Here is a 26164-nt window from a genome sequence, read left to right on the forward strand (position 1 = left end):
CCACTGTTAATGAGTTGGTTGTCTGACTTAGATGGCCCCTACTTTTGTTTCTTTCTGCCAAAATTAATAAGTTCCCAAAATTTGGGGTTTAAAAGTTAAATGAGAGGTTTATGCAAATATTAATGACCAAGATTGATAAGTGTCAGCAACATTATCTCAAGGATAAAAGATAAGGGAAATAAGGATTCAAAACTGAGAAAAAATATATAGTACTGGAGATTTTTTTTTTAAGCTATTTGTCATTAAACTAATGGAATAAAACCATCTCAACAATTCTCCGTAAGAAATCAACATTAAATAGTTCAATGAACATATGGCTAGTTCAGGATAAAGTTGATGAATTTTGCAATTAAGAGTTTTATGAGAGAAAAATAAAAATCAAAGAATATTTTTACCTTTTTCTTCATTTAAAACATAAAGCAATATTTATGCTTTAAATTTAAATAAACTGTATTTATTTAATGCATAAGCATTGCTTTATTTATGTTAAAGCAATAAAGATGGCTTTTTAAATCATCTTTATTGCTTTAACACAAATATCAGAAGTAGCATAATCTACCTATAACACATTCACACAATACAGAAATGTACCAAATAAAAAGTCAAACTTCCCACCACCAGCATCTCCCCTCATCAGTTGATAATATCTATAAACAGCCAGTGCTCCTCCTCCAGGCTCTTTTTCCTAGAAATATACCGCTTAATGTGACAGTCCATATAAATCTCTCTTTTTTTAAGGTTTCATACTTTCCATTCATATGGACATCCACACTGGAGGGTATTTGAGTTGTTTATAATACCCTCCCTATCCCAGCTATGTTCAGATAAATATATTTTATGCATTGAGGGAAGGAATTGGTGTGAATATTTGCTGTCACCTGTTCTTATCTTCAACAAGCCCATGGAGTATTTATTATTATCTCAGTTCTTACAGAGATGAGACTAAAGGCACAGAGAGGTTAATTAACTTGAATAAAGTAACATAAGCAGAAAGCAGCAAATCCAGGCCATCTGGCTCTAGAATTTGCACTCATAGTGACTAATTTATTCCAGCAGCCTACACAGAACTCCAGCTGTACTCCCAACTCTCTGTGAGGCGTTGGGCACATTTCTCCTCTTTTAAACCTCAGTCTGTTCATGTACGAAAAGAGAGATCATCATTTTATATGTCTAGTACAGTGGAAGCGCTCAATAAAGGTTAGCGATCATCATTCTTATAATGAATTTGATCTTTATGTTCATACCTTCTTCCCGAAATGTCTAAAATACAGATCTCTAGAAGCCGCGCTGCCAGGTCACAGTGTTTCAGGTTTGGTTCTTTATTAGGATGTTAGTTAGCAGTGAAAAGCTATCAGGCTTGCTCAGATAGAGCTGAACATCAAAGCAACTCAGAAGTATTGATTGATAATCAGTCCTCAGGAAAGTCAAGTTGACTGCCTTCTCATTAGAGGGAAAACTTGTAATGGATTCCTTTCAAAAAGCAAGCAAGTTTCTCCTTTCTACAACTAGCCTGAAAATTGTTCTCCACGTGTTTCCTCCCTCCTGTCACTTAATTCACCAGCATTAAGCACTGTTTGCTTTAACTTCCATATCCTGTATTTTGTCATTTATGCAAACTTGGTTTCCACTGTTGTTTCACTGTGGTCCAAGTGCTTATTTTGTTCATCCTCGTCATTAAACTCTTAAAAAAGTGAGTACGTATGATTGCAGTTTCCAAATGCATAGGTATTGGCAATAGACTTGCTGGGAAGAAAGTGTGTTTGCTTCATATTGTGCATTCATAAGTGTGAGGCATTGGTCTGTTTTCTTTTTTTTATATATTCACTGAAGATGAAGCATCAAATAGATACTTTGTTGATGATTGCATAAAAAGTTTCTTTCACCTTCCCAAAAAAAGGCTCCCTTAGGAACATGAAAGATAGTTTCTTCTTTGTTTTTCTGTTACCTGAGCTTTTACCAAGTAGTTTCTGTAAGATCTGTTGGACGTTTTGTGTCTCTGTATTTTACCAACCTTTTATTTTATATGTCTGTAAAATTTACCATCCTTTAATTATATTCCCATCTATTGACTAAAATCTCAAAGAATCAGACATAAATAAAATGGATGAAAGGCAAAGGCCATTCAAAAGCGATGATTCTTCCTGACATATGATGTTATAAACAATCCACTTTTTGTACCAAAGATACAGAGTAATTTGTATGCTAAAAATGATTGTCACTATTTTGGGTGTATAAAATTGCCCTTTTCAGGCACAAAAACATTAGAATTTTATAAAAATACGACTGTGAGTGACTAAGTCTGAATTTCTTCTTTGACATAGTATAAAGAGAATTTGGGGGCTTATGCTGGAAAGACTTAATATGAACCATCAGGTTGAGTCTGGACAAATATTCCCTGCTAATTTCAGAGTGAATGGTCCAGAAACTGTATCTGTTTTGCCAGTTAATATTGCTTTCGGAAAGGTTTTTTTTTTTTTTTTTAATTACTATTTTTACAGCTTGAGACCACTGTGACACTTATCTGCAGTGAGAAGTATAATTTTACCATTTGTTGTCACAAATAGGACTTCATTCACACTATGATGCTAATTGAGTGAACCTCATCAGAAAGGAAAGCAGAAACAATCATAATCACTCCGAGGATTAAATCCTTAGCTGTAATAAGGTGGAACTCTTTCAAACCCACCTGCAGGTCTTAGAATTAATTCTGGGAGAAAGTCTTCCCAAAATAAATGTTAAGAATTAAAACAGAAGATGTGGAATATCCTGGGCTTTATCTCCACCACAGGTACTTTTTAAGAAGATTTTGATTTAAAGTTTAATTGCAAGTGAATTGTTTTTCTGGTGATAGATTGTTTTTTCCTAAATTTTCTTAGATGTGATTGTATGAAATATGTCGTGTTGATGTTTTATATTTGATTGGCTTTTTTTGCCAAGTCAAGAGAAAGGTTGATACAAGTTGATCAGCACCAGTCTGGGCTGTGTGATTTATCTGATTACAAAAATCTTTCCAACTTTTCTTTTAAAAGGCTGTGCAGAAATTGTTAGGTGTTTCAAGCAGTTCTTTATCAGCAAACTTACCCCCTCCTACCTCTAATCAGTACTGAGCTCTGCTTTCTGTGTTGTCAAAGCTTGTCTTCTGTGTCTTGATTTTCTAGTTTATTTCTTGTGCATAGAATACTTATTTAAGGCAAAATGAAAGGTTCAGAAACTTTCAACTGTTTTCTTTTTTTTTTCCACTTAGAGCTTAGTGTCTGTACATTTTTAGTTTTATGTTTTCTTTTTCTTTTTTGACTTTAAAGGATCTGACTTAGGCTTAGAACGCGGCTTGTTTTGTTACTTCCCAGGTCTTGTGTGCATTCCTGCGTGTGTGTATTTTATCCCAGCTAGTTATAACCTGATAACCTGATTTCATACTGTGCTTTAGCACAACAATACAGTCATCAAACTAAAGCAACACAGTAAGCGGTCACATTAACCATCATTTTGCTTGATCACTCGGGAGAGATTAAATTTATTCATTTTTACTATAGATAATCAAATATTAAAACATGTTAAAGGGAGGTAGAACTATTCGCTGTGACATGCTCATTGCCAAAACAATATCCTATATGTGATGTGTAATGCTTCTTGGCAAGACGTTTGGAAGAAATTTCATCAGGTCTTTTTTTTTTTTTTTTTCTCATTTGCATTTGGTTTATCTAAAGTGAAATCCATTCAATTTTATTGAACTGTAATTCTAGTAATTTACAATATTTACATGCTGCGGTTAGATTGAAATCAGTCCTTAATTCAAATTCAATCTAAATTTACTGCATAGTAATTAGGGCTTTGTAACTGACACGAGGGGCCTATTGATTTAATGAAAAACTTAACCTTACAGTAAGTGTTTAATTAGTTGCTGCAGTAGATTCTGTTCTGTCCTAAATTGTGGACTTTAGAGAATCAGGTACTAATTTAAATTACACAACTATATAAAGATCAGAACTAATTTTTTTTTTTTTACATGTAGCCTAACAGATGAATTAATTTCTTCCTCTTTGAAAGGAGAGGGGAAAGAGGCAGTAATGAAAGTAATTTCCTACCCTGCCTAATTTTATGTAAGGCCGGGCTAGCTATCCTGGAAATGATTACCTACCTCTGTTAAATATTGATACAAAGAGTTATGAAAATTAAAAGTCAATGAGATTTCTTCCAGGATTATTTTGTAAATGGAAAGCTGAAACAATATGCATACCTACTGAGAGCAGAAAGAGTCTTGATACAGAAAGAAAAATAAAAGATTACCCAAAATAACACTGAAGTTGTTTTTCTTTAGGTAATATGAATCAGCAGCCTCAAGCTTCCTTTTTAGCAGCTATATTAATTTATTTTCTAGATGAGAATTTAAAGGATAAGTTGAGATGTACTGTAGTGATTTTAAATTGCAATCACTGATGATCTCCTTTGAAATAAACCTAAAGCAACACAAATTATTAATATTTTAATTGTAGTCATTAATTTTTCCTAATTTATTTTGAGAATTACACTAGAGTATTGAAAAAAGGACACTTTTAAACTGAATTTTAACCTGTCTATAATCTGACAGGTCTATAATTCATTTCTCTTAGTACATATTTGTGTTCTTGAAGCTAGAAATAGCCATGCTTCCATCTAAAACTAAGAGATTAATGCCAAAGGAAAGAAGATTCCTGCTGGCACATTTTTCATTACTTGTCTAATTTATATTAGATGTACTAAAGGTAGAGTGAAAGGAGACTTAAAAAAATAAAAACAGTGTTACTTTGATTTTCTATTTCATGTGAAAAACATAAAGCATTATTCGATAGCAAAAAATAATTTCTAAAGTGAAATCTTTAAGTATGTTAAAACGTTTTCAAATAGTGAAGTTTTAAACATACCATGTAGAGAACGTGAACAATGTACTTAATAGATGAAATTGGAAAGGGTTGATAATGATACGGCTAAGTCATTAATGCTGCCTGGCTGTGTAGTATCATAGTGAGTGAACAAAGCGTTTCAGTTTTAATCAACAAGGAGTTAGTCTTAAAACACATGAGCTATAACTCTAAGTAATGTAAAATAAAACTAACTGATGCCTAAAATGATTGGAACACCTGTTTCAAATGAATTCATTAATACTGAAATTAAAAATGTTGATTTCAAAGATATCTCATTTTAAACCCTTCAATTTTTACGTAAGGTTATAAGTGAATAATATTATTATAAAAAGTAAAACTCCTAACATAAATAGAGAAATGAGAATGACACTCAAAAATTTGGTGGGGGGAGGTGGGGAACCTGTAATATGTGTTTGTGTGTCTAAGACTGTATTTGTGAAAGCACTTTGCAAAACTATCTTTGTCTTCTTGACAATGCATCAGATCTAGACTTCGCCACCTTGACAATACACCAGCTTTAGCCCTCACTCCCCCAGGGCACCTCAGCGTGAAAGCAATACACACCAGGTACAGAAGGTTGAACACCACACACTCTCCCTCTCCTTTTAATGTGGGCACTGATGAATGGCACACACACAGCCATATTGCCCATCTCTCAGAGTGGCCTTCGCTGCCAGCACAGCTGAAATCTGGAAGCTTGCCGCATTCACATTGTCAGCTTAAATACCCAGTAAGGACTCAAACTGGGAATAAGACAAAGTACCATTGCATGTTGATCCACTTCACTGGCCCCACCAATTAGCTGTGAAGAATATGGCTCATTTAGAAGTGTATATGATAATACTGAAGCATAACTGAAAATTAGAATATAAAAAAGGAGGTCATTAGCTTGCACTTGTCTTATCTTCAGCTAAATGAATCGCAGATAAAATCAAATAGGGTAAGTTAAGTCTTCTTAAGCTTTTGAGCCCTTTCTTGTGTACTTACATTAGATCCATCTCGATAAAGTTTATAGCACTGCTATTTACAACACCACAGCTAATGTTGTGTTACAATTTTCATTACCAACCTCTATTTTCTGAGGTGCAGAACCTTAACATAAAAATGTGTTCCAGGTTAGAAAGAAAAGCAACGTAGTAGATTACAACCGGAAAATAAACCTAAAGACAGTATCTATGCAATTTTCAAAGTATTAGAATGCCAAGATAGCTCACAATTACATTTGCACCTGCTATGAGTTAATGAATTCTTATAGATTAAAAATATAATCTTCTAATAGAAAATTAAATGCAATTTATCCAAAATATATACTCGAGAGATGTGTTTGTTTGTGAGTGAGAAATTGAAATGTGACTCATTATTGATGGGATTTCGCTAAATAAAATAATGAAGTGTCACTGTTGAAAATCATAATTATAAGTTGCCTTCAGTTCATGGATTATGTACTTGCCATAAAAACATTATTAGGAATATAAAAATGTGTAATGTTATGTCTTTCTCCAGGAAAATGATTCCAATTTTAGATGTAAAACTTAGACAATGCAAAACATTTTCAATGAGCAGAGAGTAGAAGAGCTGTAATGGGATTCCAGTTTATAATCTTGGTTGGCGAGGGTCATAGATCAGCGGTATGTGTTTTGTTTTGTTTCTGTTTAATTTCTACTTCTTAATATTGATACCAATACAAGCACATCTGACAGGTACCTGAAACATAACATCTGGAGATATCTTACCTTCTAGCAATCTAGAGCTCATCAGATGAAAGGCCTAGGTCCAGAAGATCAAATCTGGGAGCCCTCTTTCAACATCTGTCTACCCCAGTTAGTTCTGGTCCCACTGAGTCCAGATCCTTCTATGTCCCTGAAGGATGATAGAAAAAGGGTAATACGGCGTCTGAGCTTTGATGAACACCTCTTGCTGGCAAGACCTGCCTCTGGAGAATAATAGGGACATGAAAAAATTCCCCACTCTGATAGTTTGGCTCCTGAAATTCTAAAGATAATATTGACTTCTAAACATCATGAAATTTTCTGGCTTCTGTCAAAGAGAATTGAACTGCATGCTGAAGCTGGTCTTCTTAAGACGATCATGGACAATCATCGCAGAGTGTTTGGAGGGGAGGCTGTGGAACAGATCTGAACTTTGCAGTCAGGCATCTAGGGGGATTTTTGGCTTCACCATTGAGCTTCTCCATAAGTCTGTTTCTTTTAAATGGAAAGATGATATTCAACTTGCATGGTGATTTGAGGGACTGAATCAAATTTTATACACACACCACATACTTAGTACTGTATAGGCAGACACAAACCTGGTTATCATTATGCTCACCATCTGTACCACCAGCGAGTGTTGGACAGTAAGTCTTTATGTTTCCATTGGGTTTTCTTCTAGGTTCTTCATCTCTGAACCCCCTGAATGTTCACTCTGTGGGATTTTCAAGATTACTAGGTGGCAAAATCAGGATAAGCCACGGGGTAAACATCACCTCATTCGCTCTAAGAGTTTCATTTTTTCATTCAGCCAGCAAAATCAGAAATTTGATTTTAGGTTGGAAAACAAAACTGTAAGAAATGTTTATTAATTAACCATGCTATAGACCGAGCTCCAAAACTTTTCTTAACCTTTGTTGACATTTAACCATCTACGTAATCATTTAACAATAACTGTGGGACAGTGGGGCCTGGTGGGCTGTCTATGGGGTCACATACAGTCGGACATGACTGAAGTGACTTAGCAGCAGCAGTGGGTTTTGGCAATCTTGAATATATAAGAGATTAAAATGGATTTGTTACAAGTTTACTGGTACACTGACAGAAAGCATTGGCTTGACCATTGTCTTGTTTGTGTGTGTATGGTTTTGTATAGATGCATATTATAATAAATTTAAACAAATTGCAAAGTTCAATGTCCTTAATCCTCAGATTGAGTGTACATAGTAGACAGTGTTTGAGCCACCAGATCTCACTTGATGGTAACTTTGTCATGAGGAACCATTTGCCGAATTTCCAAAGGCAAGGGTGCTTGCCTCATCAGAAACCAGGCAGAATTTCCAGTGTAGGATCACATACAAGGTGCAGACCACCCAGCAGTGATGACTTCTTTCTGTAGCTGCTGCTGCCTAGATCGAGGTCCTCTAAGTCTTACAATAATCTCCTCTAAAGGACACTGGGAGACCGAGCGGCACATGAACAGAGGGTGCCCTCACAGCAAATTGCCGGAGTGCTAAGAAGCCCATTCATTCATTTGCAGGCAACAGCCTTGAGACTCTGAAAAGGACCCATGATCCTTCCCAAGGCAGTCAGTGGCCCGAAAGCTTGTCTTCTGCTCCATGGACAATATTGGGTGGTAGGCCTCCATGGTCTCCTGAGAAGAATCACAACAGTCTACTTCATGTTTCTGCTCTTTAGACAAACCTCTCCTTGGCAGTGGCTGTTAGAAAATTCCAGAAAAAGCTACTGAAGCAACTTCAAAAATAGCCAGAGAAATCAGAATGGGCTTAAAAAGTACTGCCATATGTATGCATCTGTGTGTGTATATGTGTGTGGATAGACAGATGGATCAGTTCAGATAAGGCTGAGATTAAATAGTTTAAATTATAATCATGTGAGATTTTTTGTTGTTGTTTTTGTATTTTACTTTCAGTAATTTATTTACAGTCATAATCCTAATTCAGGAATTTCAACATTTGATCTAGGATCTCTTTATATCATCCAGGAGGCTCACTGTTTATTTTTTAAAGTTATATAAAATATTTGACGACACATATAGAATTATACAGTAGGCAAAACAATCTTATAACATATATATGTGTGCTTGGAGGTGTGCATATAATTAGAAATTCCAGATATAGGAAGCTATCATTTGTTAAGTTTCTCCAGATAACTATTTCTACCTTCTTTCAATCCTGATTTTAAACAAAGTTCATGGAAAAGTTTATTTTCAGCTCACCATAGTACACATTTGTAATTATCGTCCAATTGTAAAGTATCCATCGGCGTGCTCTTCTGGGTTCAGTAAGGCCATTTGTAGTATTTCAGAAACAATTGATCTGAGATGAGGTTCAATAAAATTCTTTGTCTTAATTTAGCTATGTGTACCGTAGTATGCTTGCTCCAAGTTAAGATTGTAATTTATGTTCAGATAACCTCTTTTTTGTCTGTACTTTGATGTGGGAATATTTTTAGTGTGTATCTGGGGATGAGTCAGCTCAGCAGATGGTAGGTTGCCATCCACAGGTTGCACTTTGCCTGTTTTGCAGGCTTGTGACAGTCTGCAGGGACATGCTGAGTCACCCGTCCAGTCAATAATGTGTCTGGGACAGCATTAATGCAGCAAACATCTTTATGAGTTCAAACGCATCCATTTGTCCCACTCCAATAAAATTGGTCAACACAGTAAGGCATGGCATTCCGTTCAGAAAGAAGGTACTGTGTTAATTGCCCTCATCTGGGCAAGAGGAAAGAACTAATTGTGGTCATTTTTATGGAGTTTTCACATAGGACTACAGAAAATCTTCCTTTCTTTGTGCTGATACATAGAAGGAGTACAGAAAATCATTTTGGTAGAAACACCTTGCATATTGGTAAGCATTAGAATAACAACAATGGTGGCTATTGTTAGCAGCAGTGATCACCTCTGTTATTATCATCAGCCATGTTATTTTTAAAAATAAGAATCTATCATGTGGCGTATGCTGTGTAGAACTTTCACCCTTTGATGAGTCTCTAGAGTCTTGTGCTATGGAGCAAATAATTTTCCATCTGTCTTCAGATTTCTCAAGTATCATGCTCTCTGATGACTTGAAACTGTCAAGGCATGCCTCCTCCCATCCTCCACCACAATGTAATTTTACATTTTGCATATAAAACAAACCTGCCATGTAACATATTTTAAAATTAAAATTATTTGTTAATGTCTTGCAAATTAATTTTGATTCTCTCTGTAAGTTTCTTTAAAATGCCTTCCAAGATTTTATGGTTTAGGAATGCAATTTATGGTCTTTCTGACAAAAGTTGGATTTTTGAATTTTCTGATAAGTCAGACACATATTTGTTCACTTCGTCGAGATGGAGTGGAATGGTACATGCCCGGATAAACAGGAAAGGGTATATTAAGATTCACGCTTTCGAGAACAGCGTTCCCAGCGGGAGGGAGATAATGCAAAGTGCTCTGTTCCTGGCTGTCCAGCACGAGTGCGGACCCATGGACAAAGGCGCTGGCACCGGCCCCAAGAACGAGGAGAAGCGAGAGAAGATGAAGCGAACCCTATTAAAAGATTGGAAGAGCCGTTTGAGCTACTTCTTGCAAAATTCCTCCTCTCCTGGGAAGCCCAAAACTGGCAAGAAAAGCAAACAGCAAACCTTCATCAAGCCTTCTCCTGAGGAAGCCCAGCTGTGGTCAGAAGCATTTGATGAGCTGCTAGCCAGTAAATATGGTCTTGCTGCATTCAGGGCTTTTTTAAAATCTGAATTCTGTGAAGAAAATATTGAATTCTGGCTGGCCTGTGAAGACTTCAAAAAAACCAAGTCACCCCAAAAGCTGTCCTCAAAAGCAAAGAAAATATATACTGACTTCATAGAAAAAGAAGCTCCAAAAGAGATCAACATAGACTTTCAAACCAAAACTCTGATTGCCCAAAACATACAGGAGGCTACCAGTGGCTGCTTCACAACTGCCCAGAAAAGGGTGTACAGCTTGATGGAGAACAACTCTTATCCACGTTTCTTGGAGTCAGAATTCTACCAGGACTTGTGTAAAAAGCCGCAGATCACCACAGAACCCCATGCCACATGAGATGAAAGCGGGAGCCCAGAAATGGAGGACTTTTCATTTTTTTCCTAAGGGGAAAGGCTGTCACCTGCCGAAAAGACTGACCTTGAATTCAGCCTGGGTGTTCAGGAAACATCACTCAGAACTATTGATTCAGAGCTGGGTAGTGAATCAGGAAGCCAGTCGCCAGGTAGGAGAAGCTGGTACTGGGGCAGCTTCCCTAACTGATGGAGCACAGAGAGAGAGTGTGGTTTAAATGTGGTGTGTCTCAAGCTGGAGAAGCAGGAGCTTAAGACTGAAAGATAACAATGTAACACTATTGGTCCAGAAGCATTTACAATCAATAGGTCTGGGATTATGTGGCCTCAGCTAGCTGGCTGTACATCTTTCCCTAAATCAGTCCTTGTTACCACATAGTGGTTTAGATGTAGCTTCTTTAGTTCTAGGTAATATATGTTTACTATGTGCAAGGGTACTGAAGTTCCTATGTCTACAGATCATCAGTACTGTTGTCTCACATAACTCTAAAACTGAAATGATTGTGTTTGAACTGTCAAAAAAAAAAAAAAAAGATTCACGCTTTCAGTTTTATTTGGTTATTGCTCTTAGGCTCTTCTTTTTTACAAAATTGAAATTAAAGTTGAATTCACTATTAAAAAAACAGAAAATTCATGTTCACCTTATGAAGTATAAAATCACTGTGAAATAAATATATGTGGATTATTCCAAATAAAATAGGAATTTATTTTTTTCTCATACACTTCTACATATTTTCTGTCTGCTCCACTTACCCCAATTCTCAGAAAAAAAAAAATAAAAGTATTAAAAACCCTAAGAACAGATGATGATAGATGGGTTATTTCTCACATTTCGGAAATGTATTATATAAATATACATATATTTTAAGATTATGCCTTGATAAAGTAAGTAACAGGTAGAATTTCCCATTATGTGAGAGATGTATTTCAGGACTTCTTTAAAAAATAGATACAGAGATAGCACTGACAATTAATCATTTTTGAAGGCTGTTGAATGGTACTAAGTAATGATTCTCTTAAAACTCATTGTTGGAAGTTCACACAGATGAGTGCTATTAAAATATATTATTTTAGGTATGACTTTGCTTTTAAGTCAGAAAAGTGGACATTAATTTGTAGTTTTCTACATTAGTAATTTATCTACTTATGTAAATCAATTCATTCAATATATTCTGACAGTATGGTCTTAACGAAGAAAAAGTGAATACCACTTCCTTAACATATTGTATGAATTTTTAAAAATTGAAAATCATATGATAATGTTTCTTTCATCATTTCTCCTTATCTAGTGAATGTCATTTTGGAAGCAAAAGCATATTTGGCTGAATAAACCTAGGTAATAGTCTTTCTCCTTTGTGATGCTAAAGTAACTTCCTTGTAGTTTTATTACTCGTCACTTACTATTACATAAACACAGCTGCATCTATAATGTTTGGACAGTCGTTAATAATACCTTTTAAGTGCTTGTAGTCTGACAAACAGGTGTGTCTGTGTGTAAGAATGTATGTCACAATTATTTTAAAAGATGTATTTAACTAGAGAATTCTTTAAAGGTGGTAAAATTAAGCTTGTACACAGTTCTGGGAAAAATATAAATACTGTTTCCACTTTTTCACAAAACACCATGTGTTTTAACAAGTCCCAAAAGAACAGTTTGTAGAAATTCATTTCATCCAGAGACACTCTAAGGATAAAATGAGGTAATATGTGTAGATGTATTGACAGTATAAAAACAAACACAATATTGGGTTGGCCAAAAAGTTCATTCAGGTTTTTTCCGTAGGATGGTACAAAAAAAGCTCAAACCAACTTTTTGGCTAGCCCAATATATTGGTTGTCTTATTATTAAAGCTTTTATGAGTGTAAATAATAACTCTGGGCACTAGTGGGATCTAGTTCTGGCAAGTTTGTCTGTCTTATATTAGCACAGAAGTGTCTTTTATTAAAATATTAGTGAACAAATTCAGCTGTGATAAAAATCATGACTTCCACAGTGAGTACTTTCAATGATGCAATTGGCATAGGGTCTATCTCTACACTATAGATTTTCTGTTCTTGCTAAATTGTATTGTAAAACTCAGTGTGCAAACAAATTCTTGTGTGATCAGAGGCACATCAAATAATCTTTCTGGGTCCACTGTTTGCATCTGTAATGTGAGAGGGCTAGACTAGACAATATTTTGTTCTCTTAAAACTATACATTTTCATAAAACTATGCATTTCACATATCTAATGCTACTTTATCGAATCAGTTATGGAGATAATGCCTTTACTTCTTTTTAACTGTGTGTGTGAGAGAGAGACTGGGAGGGAGAGAGATTAAAGATATTGGCCATAGTAACCAAAAAGAAATGGTTTGTATACATCTATTTGATGACTTCTAAGTCCCCCTCCAAAAAATTCAAATATAAACAAAAGTAAGAATGCGTTTAGTGCATTGTCCAGAAAACGTTGAATGCTCCAACTCTGAATAGTGAGGAAAATGCTTAATGAAAAAGAGGCACCAGGGAGGTTTTGGTGTAAATGTGTAAAAAGTCTTTCCGAATCAGAACTTATACATCATAGATGAGATCTGCAATTGCAAGCATCCCAGAAGAGGAAGGTAACCAAGAGAAGATGATGTTACTGGTTACTTGACACGTGGAGCTTTGCTATCCCGGCAGAGAAGGGGTGGGTTAGAGGTAAAGAGATAGGCTATTTTTTGCATGTTTTGATCTATTTCACCTCTAAACATTGACATTTACATATTTGTCAATACTACAAAATTTACATATCCACCCCAGATTTTTCTATAGAGCTCAGTATCTCTATAGAACGCCAATAGTAATAACAACATCAGATATGTATATAGAGCTTACTCTATACCCCTGGTGGCTCAGATGGTAAAGCATCTGCCTATAACGCGGGAGACCTAGGTTTGATCCCTGGGTTGGGAAGATCCTCTGGAGAAGGAAATGGCAACCCACTCCAACACTCCTGCCTGGATAATCCCATGGACAGAGGAGCGTTGTAGGCTACAGTCCGTGGGGTCGCAGAGTCGGACACGACTGAGCAACTTCACGTCTCACTTCTACTCTGTACCAGGCAGTATTCAAGAGGCTTTACCTACACAAGTGAAGTATTTAATCCTCACAGAAACCCTGTGAAGTAGATGCTATTATTTTTCGCATTTTGTGAATGAGATGGCTAAGACACAAAACAGTTCAGTAACTTGTTCAAGCTTAAACACATCGTTAAGTGGTGGAATCAATGTTTGAACCCAACAGTCTGGTGTGCTATTTATGACTGTGTTATATTCCTTCTCAGCTGTCCATAGGCTATCTCCACTTAAATGCCATGAATACCGCCTAGAAGGTCAACAATTGAAAATCCAAACCTGCCAAAGTCTGCTTCCATTTTTTTCATTGTTCTTACAATTGTGTTCTATTTGTGGTCTTGTACATAAAGGTATTTTCATCTGTTTTCTTTATCCTCAGTATTTAATGAGGCACTGAGGAGTTTCCCTCTGCCAAAATTTCTTTATCTGTCTCATCTTCTTTTTGTCTTGCCTTTTCATTAAAAGTTTCATAATTTTTCACCTAAACTGGTAAAATAGACTTTGATTTGCCATCAGACTGTTACTCATTACATTCCAATCTATCTTCCAAGCCTGTGCTTACAGGTATCTTTATAAAATACACATGTACTCATGTCATTTCTCTATTAAAGTGCTCTAATGGTTCTTCTTAATCTTCAAGATGCTGAAACATCCTGCATCTTTACCAAATTAATTGATAAGCTCTAGTTTTTCTTTATGGTAGCATCTTTAGGATTTTCTATAAATAGTATCATGTCATCTGCAAATACTGACAAATTTTTCTTTTCTTTTCCAATTTGGATTCATTTCTTTTTCTTCTCTGATTGGTCTGTCTAGGACTTACAAATCTATGTTGAACAAAAGTGGCAAGAGTGAATAAAAATGGTGAGTGTGGACATCCTTGTCCCTGATCTTAGATGAAATGATCAGAAACTCTCACTTGTCACACCAGTCCCATCTTTCCAGATTATCCCCAACTCTCATCTCCTTCCTTAATGTCAACCTCACATACCTTCTTGTTCTAAACAATTTTCTTCTGTTTCCCACCCCCTTGGATGTTCAACTCAAATGCCATCTCTATTTTATTCATCCATTGAAAATGACTCGTTGAGAATGTGTTAAGTGTTCAGGCACTGAGAAACCTATGTTAGAAACCCAAGTATAATAAACATGGATATAATTTGTTTCTTCCCTGAGTTTATGGTTTAGTTAACTATCAAGACAGACAAGTCTTCAGAGAATAAGAACTACAAGACAGAGGAACTATGTTCTTTAAACATGGACTCAGGAGAAGAAATTGAAGACTTTCAGGAATATATTATGTCCAGGTTGCAAACTCAAGGAGTAATAGAAATTCATCACAGAGTCATAAATATGGTTGTTCTGGCACCAGTAACAGTGCCTATAATATCCTGGAGGTCTTTGGGATCTTAGAGGAGAAACAATGTGTTAAAAAGTGAAATTTCTCTAGAATTCCCTTGCACTCCCCTTTTCCCTGCTTCAATGAAGTCTCAAAGCATCCATCCCTGTTTCATTCCATCATGATACAGGATCACTAGATACAATCATTCTTTCTTTGTACACTTCATGGCAGGTCCTTTGCAAACATTTAGCATATACTTCAGAGATATATGAATTGATTTTAAAAGATGCTGAGATCTCAGCAGCATTGTATGATGATGAGGCTTTGTGTATAAAGTTGATGTAGAACAACAACAAAAAAATCAGACTATAGATTTAAGGAGATTGAGGAGATACAAGAGATTTTGTGTTTTCCTTACATGCATGTAAAATGAGAAAGGGGAAAGATCTGTGAAAAGGAGCAAGATCATCAGCAAAGAGAATTCTCATAAAAAACAAGTGTAGTTGAGAGATTTTTTAAAATGAAATCCATGTAGCTATCACACAAGTCATGCGGAACTAGTATAAAGCTAGGAAACACCCAGCAATGCACCAAGCGCTGTGGAAGGGTGCTGTGCCGTGCGTGGTCACTCAGTCGTGTCCAGTTCTGCGACCCCATGGACTGCAGCCCACCAGGCTCCTCTGTCCATGGGATTCTCCAGGCAAGAATACTGGAGTGGGTTGCCATGCCCTCCTCCAGGGGATCTTCCCAACCCAGGGATCGAACCCAGGTCTCCTACACTGCATGCAGATTCTTTACTGTCTAAGCCGCCAGGGAAGCATGGACGGGTAGAACAAGACAAATATATATATATATATATATATATATGAAATGTTGTTCACCTAGTTTATTTGAGGCACTTACTATTTACTTTTGAAGATATTATATCCCCCAAATAAATGTAGTGACTAAAAATAAAATGTCAGCAAGCTGCCAGGGCAAATGACCAGAAAATGACCAAATCTGGATACTAAGTCCTGGCCATTAGTGAGCAGGAATTGAACTTTTTTTTTTTTTTTTTTTAATCACTTAGAGCTATCACAAAAATGAAAACCGAGCCTCAAAGAAATTTGAACAGGCCCAAGGGAAAAACATAACAGAGTAGAAGACTGTACACTTGGGGAAAAGAAAGAGAGACTGGTGTTGGCAGATGTGGTATCTGTGTTCTGGAGCCAACATTCAGTCTTTGACTATGCAGTATTTGAAAACTAGTCAATACTCATACATCTCCCTTCAGTGTTGGCCATGCTTATGTCCTTATGATTAAAATTCCTCACTATTCATCCATGTATTCATGTTATTTTTCCCCTGAATGTCCTGTTGTACACATATCTACTGAAGTGTTCTTCAGAGACCACATGCCATTAAAGATTTAGTAAAATATATCTTTAAGATGAGACAAAATTATTTCACTGCTCTCCACTAATTCTTGCCATAAAAATACAATATCAATCTGTAGCTTTTCATTGTATGATTCTAAAGGCTCCTGGGTTTTTTTTAAATATAAAAAGTCACAGTTTTTTCTGTTTTCAACACATTGATTAGTACTGATTTACAATGGAGCACGTTAGAAAGTACAGATAATATGCACATGCCAAATGAATTCATTAAGACCAGTGCGATCACAGTGAATGTCAAATGAATTAATAATAATGGGACCTCTATGTATTACCATTATTTTCACAGTGTGTTACTGTTTTTATACGTGTGAGTCCTGAGGATAAGTGACACACACATATTACCCTTGTATGTTAATTGTTTCTTGATAATCGGAGGTTGGTCTAATAATCTCATGGGCAGTAAAAGTTTCTACCCCTTATACGTAGAGAAATTACTATTATTTATATGTTTCATTGAAGAGTAATTCAATATTTTAGATTCCAATTAGAAATGGCATTTATACGAGACCTCCCACACATTCACTGAAATGTTACAGCCTTTTAGACATATGTTTTCTGTGACTAATATTTAAAAAGAAGAATTTAAATTGCTCTAAACTTTTTCTGGGAGTTCGTGTTTTATTTACTTGACAATTGACAGCTCATTATACATAAGCACATATATTCATGTTGATTCTCCATCCTGATAAACACATACAGAGGAACACAGAGTCATTTTGTCACATACTTGATCTTGGAATAATTTTATCTGGAACAGTGGCTCCGTTGTCAGGAGTGGCAAAATTATAAGGAAACTACCTATCATATAATTTTTTAGTGAATTTTGAAATGTATGCCTTTTAGTATGTAGTCACCAGGCTTTCCTGGTGACTCAGCAGTAAGGGATCCTGCCTGCAGTGCAGGAGATGAGGGTTCGATCCCTGGGTCAGGAAAATCCCCTGGAGAAGGAAATGGCAACCCACTCCAGTATTCTTGCCTGGTAAATCCTATGGACAGAGGAGCCTGGCGGGCTATACAATCCACGGGGTCTCAAAAGAGTCAGATATCACTTCGCAACTAAACAACAACATATATGGTGCATAATACTTCTCTTTCCTCCCATTCCTAACCCAGCTTTTTATTTTTCATTCTAGTGATGACTGGTTGGACTTAAAGGTGTTAGGATGGATGAAGAGGAAAGGGTTGACATTTAAGGCTGTTGCAGCTGCAGCGAGAAGTAATGGATAAATCTTACTTTAATTCCTAAAGAAATCATGAGGTTCAGACCTTCATATACAAAGGAAGAAAAAAATGAAGGCAAAGTCTTCACACTGTATAAGATAGAAACCAGGAAACTGTAGTACTCTCATGTTCTTTTGCTTTGAAGCAGTGATATCTCATTTCTTCTATGCTTCAATAAATAGCAGACTCGCTTGCAAATTTTAATGATCAATCTTAGTAAATCTGCACGTTCCCTCCCCACCTCTTCCTCTCTACTCATTACTCTTTCAAACTTCTTGTTTCTGACCAAAAAGAAGTTCAGTAAGTGTTGTTTCTATCTCAATGGTAGGTACTCCTCTAAAGAGAACTGAATGTTTTGGAAATCCGTCATTTGGAATAGGTTTCCTAATAGAAAATATTATGAATTTCAAATAGTCAACTCACAAGCATTCTTTAGCAATACAGCATTTCAAAAATGGATACTCTCCTTTCTGGTCAAGATTTCAGTTACTTCCTTCAATGTCATGAGTGATATGCATCTCAGGCTTTTAGATAATAGGGAACTGTGACAAGCAATTTAAAAGAATGCAGCATGTAGATTCAGAAAGATTTGCACAGTCTTGAACAATAGGTATACACCTTAACAAGAATAGATGTAATCCTAAACCTACATTCCTTCTCTCCACCAAAAATATTTAAGCACATTTCAATGAGGCTTGGCAGAAAGAGCCATGGAAATTACATTTTAGTTGACTATAGATTTGATAATAGTCAACTGTATGTTAATATTATTGAGGGCCAGATTAATAGAGGTATAATATCAAAATCAAGGAGTTGATAACTCCTAAATCCCCTGGTTTGGCAGATCAAACATGAAGAACTGTACTCAACTCTAAATATCCTGGTTCAGGAAGACACTGCCATACTTGATGCTTCCAGACAAGCGATATGATATACTTAAGAGGCTTTTATAAGATGCCATAAGAGAAACTACTGAGGAAAATAGAACTAACAAAACTCAGTGGGAAAATTATAGCATCTTCAAATAATGGGAAAGGACAGACATGTGGAAGGGGTAAAAAATTAGTCTGTGGTACTCCAAAGATTAGAATCTTACCTAATCAGATACAGATTTTTGACTCACTGCAAGAAAGAAATGTAACAATTAGAGCTGAACATAGAATCACCTGTTACATGAGTAGATAAATTTGTCATCGCTGGTGGGATTCAAGTGAATATTTAAAAACCATTCTATCAGGAGGAGGGAGGAACATCACCCAGAGGGATGGACTTGATCATGACTTTCAGTTTTGGGTGTTTTTTTTTAAGCTGTAACTCACAGTAAGAAAGACATTTTACATTATGAGTATTCACACACATCAGTATGTATAACTTAAATAATATGTTCTCAAAGTAATACTTAGCCTTATTATACATAATTCACTCATACATTCTTTCTAGTCTGGCTGGACCACTTTCATTTTTTTTTAATACAGTTGCATCTTGCTAGATTGACCTCACATCTCAATAATGGAACGTGGTCCAAAATTTGAAAAACACTGAACTAAATGACCGCTTTCATCTCCAAGAGTCTCTCATTCAGGTAGATGTGATGGAGAAGGCTGACCACCCAATGGTCAGAAATAGATGCTCCCTCCAACAGTCAAAAGGAAATGGAAAACATGATAACGAATTTCTTGGGATTCCCTCACAATTTTGACTTCGTTTACATTTAGAAATGCAGTAATAAAAATAGTACTTTTGAGCACTTTATTAGGTACACATACAGAACCTATTTTGATTTCACGATAACGTTCAGCAACAGAGCCTCACATCTAGAGACAGCGGTGCAACTGAGGTTCTTGCCCTGCTTCTTGACAAATCCATGTAACTCTTCTTACCATTGATGAGGAAAACGTGCCGTAGTGAGAGAATGTGGCTAGGGACATGAAGGGGCAGAGCTGGAAGAGGATTAGTGCCTATGAACACCGTATTACCAGAATGAGAGAGGAGGTGGGGGAGAGAGAACTGGAAAGCAAGGCTTGAAAATCTACCTCTGATTGCTACTAGCTACCAACAGGGTTCTGTGAGTACATTTTATTCAATTATAACCGTCCTCCAAGGAATATCTTATACAAGTGGCTTAGTGAAGTAGAGGGACTTGCCCAGAACTTGGTATAATTTTTGTACCATTAAGAACATTATTTTTTAAAAAAGAAAAAAAAATAGTGGCTTGGTTGGATTCTTTAAGTGCCTCATTTTTTTTTTCCCTTGAGATATAGAATAAGTCTTTTTTCAGAGGGGAGATTTTTTCAGGAGAGATATGAAAAAAGAATTGCCAGAAGTGATGTGGTATATAAAAAAAAAAAATCAGACCCATCTTATTACTTAAACACATCTTTCCAAATGCTTTCTGTATTGGGGATTAGTGATTTTGACTTATGTTTCTTTTAAGAGATCATTTTTCACTGAGACTTCTGAAGAAACAAAATCCACTTCTTATAGGAAAAAATTATGCAGATTCTCTGAGGCAGATAGCTCTTAAAAAAACAAACACACTCCCCAGTCATACTCCCAAACTCCCAGGTGGCTCATGGCCATGGTTGAAAAGATTGCAAATCCGGACAGGTTGGTCTCTCTGTATCATCAATCAGATGTTCATACACTTGAGATGTTTATACCCCGTAAATTTCAGTTGCTTCTCTTTTGTAAATCAAATGTTTATCGTGTATTACCAAAACGTCTATATAGACAGGAAACATAAAATAGTCTTCCTTGCCGGTTTACTTTGTATCATTAAATTTGAATGCACAGAGATCTTATCTGTGGTATATACCCTCTGTTTGTCCTCACAGGCATTTACCTTTATGTAGAATAGTCAAAGCTACTCTACTCCGAAGTGCAATACTTTTTTATTCTCTCGGAGAAGGTTAGAACTCACTTGCTCTGGGAATCTTCCAGAGACTGCTGGTTTGTTCTGTTAAGCTCATACAACCCTGGCAGGACCTGACCCTTTTTCAGTTATTGCAAGATTTACTTTCAGAGACAGACCTAAACATGCAGGGCTGGCAGGACAGTCCGGACACGAGGAACCTCTACCCCACCTCTCAGTGACCCCTCCTTTCTTGGCATTTGTTACTGGGGGCGCTTCCCAGCCCGTGACCTGACTGTCTACCTGCCCCTGCCTGGCTCCTGGCCCACCTCACAGGGTCGCCAGCTGCCCTGTCTGGGCCAATCAAAGGAAAGAAAGGAGAACAGTGGAGAATGACTTAGGGACTTGGCTGCAAGTGGGGACTTAAAGATTTGGCACCATGTCTAGACTTCCCTGGGGGCTCAGACGGTAAAGCGTCTGCCTACAATGTGGGAGACCCGGGTTCGATCCCTGGGTCGGGAAGTTCCCTGGAGAAGGAAGTGGCAACCCACTCCAGTACTCTTGCCTAGAAAATCCCATGGACGGAGGAGCCTGGTGTCCACGGGGTCACAAAGAGTCGGACACGACTGAGCGACTTCACTTTCACTGGGTCTTGCTGGTAGTGGCGGGTGGTAAGAGAAGGCAGCTCTGTCAGACCTCCCTCAGCGATGGCTTTGGGACACAGAGGCAGCCAAGATCTGGGAGATGTCCCAATCCTTTGAAGTCAATTTTCTTGCTGCGGCTCCAAGCCCTACAACGTTCTCTCGATGATGGTACAGGTGTTAATTACCCTGTCTATGCATGGGACCACTCATGACCATGAGCACCTCAAACTATTTCCCTGAAAATTGTGAATTCCAAGGGAAAAACAGCAGTTGAATGAATTGATCAGACAATCCAGTCAACTCAACATTAAAATAAATTGAGCCTGTGATGCTGAGCTCCATCACTGTAGGTCCGTGCTGGGGATCTGAAGACACAGATGCCATACTCAGTTGTTTTAGGACCCCGTGGACTGTAACCCACCAGCCTCCTCTGTCCTTGGGATTCTCCAGGCAAGATATTGGAGTGGGTTGCCGTACCGTCCTCCAGGGGATCTTCCTGACCCAGGGATCAAACCTACCTCTCTTTCCATCTCCTGTATTGGCAAGTGGATTCTTTACCACTAGGTGCCACCTGGGAAGCCGAAATAAGTCAGAAGAGAAAGAAACCAAGATGAGCTGCAGGTTCAGCTGCAGGACTGAGTAATAGACCTGCATCTGTTTCAAGCTTAGAACATTAAGTGGAATTCAAGACAGTGGGGCATAGCAGGCAGGGTCTCAGGGCCAGCTGAGTCTCAGAGTTGGGGCAACAGTATTGATATTCTGGGGGACTCAGCTTTTTCTTTAAATTATTTTTATTGGAGTATAGTTTCTTTACAATGTGCTAGTTTCCTATTGTTATTCAGTTGCTCAGTCATATCCTACTCTTCATGACCCCATGGACTGCAGCATGCCAGGCTTCCCTATCCTTCACCATCTCTGGGAGCTTGCTGAAACTCACCTCCATTGAGTTGGTGATGCCATCCAACCATCTTATCCTCTGACATCCCCTCTCCTCCTGCCTTCAGTCTTTCCCAGCATCATGGTCTTTTCTAACAAGATGCCTCTTCACATAAGGTGGCCAAAGTATTGGAACTTCAGCATCAGTCCTTCCAATGAATATTCAGGATTGATTTCCTTTAGGATTGGCTGGTTTGATCTTGATGTCCAAGGGCCTCTTAAGAGCCTTCTTGAACACCACAGATGAAAAGCATCAATTATTCGATGCTCAATGTCTTTATAGTCCAACTCTCACATCCATACATGACTACTGGAAAAACCATAGCTTTGACTAGATAGAATTTGTTGGCAAAGTAATGTCTCTGTTTTTTAGTATGCTGACTAGATTGGTCATAGCTTGTCTTCCAAGGAGCAAGCGTCTTTTAATTTCATGGCTGCAGTCACCATATGCAGTGATTTTGGAGCCCCCCCAAAAATAAAGTCTGTCACTGTTTCCATTGTTTTCTCATCTATTTGCCATGAAGTGATGGCACCGGATGCCATGATCTTTGTTTTTTGAATATTGAGTTTTAAGCCAGCGTTTTTGACTCTCCTCTTTCATTTTCATCAAGAGGCTCTTTAATTCCTCTTTGCCTTCTGCCATAAGGATGGTGTCATCTGCATATCCGAGGTTTTTGATGTTTCTCCCAGCAATCTTGATTCCAGCTTGTACTTCATCCAGCCCAGCATTTTGCATGATGTACTCTGCATATAAGTTAAATAAGCAGGGTGACAATATACAGCCTTGATGTACTCTTTCCCCAATTTTGAACCCGCCTGTTGTTCCATGTCCAGTTCTAACTGTTGCTTCTTGACCTGCATACAGGTTTCTCAGGAGGCAGGTCAGGTGGTCTGTTATTCCCATATCTTTAAGAATTTTCCACACTTTGTTGTGATCCACACAGTGAAAGGCTTTAGTGTAGTTAATGAAACAGAAATAGATGTTTCTCTAGAGTTCTCTTGCTTTTTCTATGGTCCGATAGATGTTGATATTTTGACCTCTGGTTCCTCTGCCTTTTCTACATCCAGCTTAAACATCTGGAAGTTCTTGATCCACATACTGTTGAAGCCTCGCTTGGAGAATCTTGAGCGTTGCTTTGTTAGTATTAGTTTCTACTGGACAGCAAAATGAATCAGCCACAACATACACATATCTATCTTGTCTCTTTTGGATTCCCTTCCCATTTACGTCACCACAGAGCACTGAGTAGAGTTCCCTGTGATGTGCAGCAGGTTCTCATTAGTGATCAGTTTTATACATACTATCAATAGTGTACATATATACACACACTCAAAGTGAACATTAGGGTGCACGTGTCTTTTTGAATTACGGTTTTCTCTGGGTATATGCCCAGGAGTGGGATTGCTAGGTCATATGATAGGGCTGCCGTCTATGGGGTCACACAGAGTCGGACACGACTGCAGCGACTTAGCAGCATGATAGTTCTATTTTTAGTTTCTTAAAGGACCTCCATAATTTTCTCCATAGTGACTATATCAATTTACTTTTCCACCAACAGTACAAGAAGAGTTCCTTTTCTGCACACCCTCTCCAGCGTCTATTGTTTGTAGATTTTTTGATGATGTCTATTCTGACTGGTGTGAAGTAATACCTCATTGTAATTTCTATTTGTATTTCTCTCATACTTAATGATGCTGAGCATCTTTCATACGTTTTTGGTCATCTGTATTGGATAAATGTCAATTTAGGTCTTCTGTCCTTTATTTTTTTTTTTGATTGGGTTGCTTGATTTTTTCTTTTCTCATTTAGTAGGTGGAACACAGGGGATTTTAGGGAGTGAAACTATTCTGTTTGATACTAGAATGGTTGATACATGTCAGGATACATTTGTCAAAACTCATTGAATATATAACAGGAAGTAAACCCTATGGACTCTGGTTGACAACAATGTGTCAATGTTGGTTCATCGATTGTAATAGACTGCAGTGGTGCGGGATGTGGATGGGGAGAGGCTATATGTGTGGGAAATGGTATAGGAGACCCTTCTATACTTTGTGCTTAGTCTAGTGACAGTCCTGAAACTGCTCTAAGCAATAAAGTATAATAATAATTTCAAAAGCTAAATTTCGTCATCTAGGTCCAGGGACCAGGCAGAAAGCTGCATGGGTCACGGTCAAGCTGGGCCCCTTTCCTAGTATGGGAGATTCTGGAATAAAAGAGAAAAAAAAAAAAGTCAAGACAGTTAGGCACCTAAAGGGAATAGATGTTTAGCTCCCCAAGGACTCTGGGAACACTGGACCAGAAGTTGTGGGGATTCCCCACAACTACGTCCTAGTTTGTGGGCCAATGGTCAGGATGAGCCCAGCTTGGTTTGGTGGCGGAGACTGAGTTTCCTTGATTGCTGTATGCCTGACTCTAACTTAAGAATGGGTTGGGTTTCAGGTTCAAGAAAGCTCAGTTCTTTCAGAAACTCCTCCAGGGTGGAGTCAGGGGTAACATTTCAGGCGTGCTGCCCTGACAGAGGGGGCATCATTAGGGAACAGACCCCCAGCGCCACTGATCTTAACAAAGCAGCGTGAGGAGTGTCTTCTTGACGTCCGCTATAATCAGTAGTGAGCATGTATTGCATTTGTGGAATGAGGTCTGAGGCCACCTCTAGGTCTGGACCACTTGTGGGCTGTGACAACTTACAGCTTCCCTTCTCTGACCTCCAGTGACTTCTTCAAAATGTGAGGGCACTTTGGGGACTCTTACACCAAGATGAAACATGATTATTTGTATAATAAATATATTTTACAGGTATACATTTTCTTCCTACTTCTCTCCATTTTTATCTGCAGACAGCAAAAGGAAAGGACTCAAATTACCCTCAGAAAGAATTATCTGCCAAGATGAAAGGGATCAGGTACTGTCTTTAAAGCCAATCTAGTGAGAGGCAGATAATCAACCTGTTTTCTTTTCTTTTTCTTTTTTCAACAAATTCTTCTGGCCCAAAGGCAAAGTGGGCTTTCCTCCAGCTGAAGACAGAGGGCATCTGATGGGTCCCCCTGTTCTCTTGTTTCATCCCGAACTTTGTCCACTCAGAATCCATGACCCCCAGATGATCTGTTTATCCCAGTGGGGACAGAAATGTCCTTCCTACCAGTTCTCAGCTGCTATTTTAGCATCTGAATTTTTCCACCCATTCCATTCTGAGGGTAGCATTTGCCTCACAGCCCCTGCCTGAAAAATAGCTGTCAGGCTCCTTAGAAACCAAGCCTTCCTTGGCTGAAAATATTCTCAAACGAAGCAGTACACTGTGTATTTCCTCTTCTTCCTAAAGTGCCAGCAGCTTTCCCACTCATCCTGCTGTTTAATCCGAGGCTTTAGTGACAAGGCAGGCTCCACTCCAGCACTGCGCCTTCAGCACGCTTTAGCTTACTTACCTGGTTCACTCTTGAGCTGCACTCAAGCGAGGACGGAACTTGTTAACTAGGCGTTTTCACCGTGTGACCTTGGGGCCTCCAGCGTCAAGTCCAGTGAAACCCAGGCAGCCATTCTGAGTGAAAGCAAGCCCTTGACTTGGAGGCACCCGAGTTTCAGATGAGCCTCAACTGGCCGCCATCAGCTCCCAGCTGTAGATGGTAGGAAGTCCCGTCATGTTCGTGTTCAGGCTTGATTCCCCTTTCTTCCTTCTCCTGCATTTTCTTCCACCCTCGTCTTTCTCCTTTCCTCTCCTTCACTTCTTCCTTATCTTCATCCTGTTCTTCCACTCCTGCTACATGACCATGTGACCCCTGCCCCCCATTCTCAAGACCCAGAATTCAGGATAATTCTAGTAGCTGTAGAGTTCAGCCAATGGAATAAATAAGCTTATGGGGGAGAGACTAGGAACAAAGCCACCTTTTCTACACTTTAAATTCCAAACAACCCACTGAACATGTTA

The 26164-nt window shown here is 38.0% G+C and overlaps 2 protein-coding genes across 2 annotated transcripts in view; both read left to right on the forward strand.

The window, feature by feature from the left end:
* The window catches only part of TENM3 (teneurin transmembrane protein 3), a 2452009-nt gene that overhangs the window by 1075085 nt on the left and 1350760 nt on the right, over positions 1-26164 (forward strand). The gene's annotated exons all lie outside the window — the stretch shown is intronic.
* LOC147343540 (regulator of G protein signaling 2) lies at positions 10029-11200 on the forward strand. Its single transcript, XM_086379899.1, has one exon. The coding sequence runs from the start codon at positions 10059-10061 to the stop codon at positions 10692-10694; it is 636 nt and encodes a 211-aa protein (XP_086236025.1). The 5' UTR covers positions 10029-10058; the 3' UTR covers positions 10695-11200.

Source organism: Bos grunniens, chromosome 27 (assembly GCF_055505025.1).
Source record: "Bos grunniens cultivar Pamir isolate PY7600 chromosome 27, Bosgru_T2T1.0, whole genome shotgun sequence".
Classification (NCBI taxonomy): domain Eukaryota; kingdom Metazoa; phylum Chordata; class Mammalia; order Artiodactyla; family Bovidae; genus Bos; species Bos grunniens.

Bases quoted from the DNA above. Each gene is read 5' to 3' on its own strand.
- LOC147343540 (XM_086379899.1), top strand. From the start codon at position 10,059: ATGCAAAGTGCTCTGTTCCTGGCTGTCCAGCACGAGTGCGGACCCATG.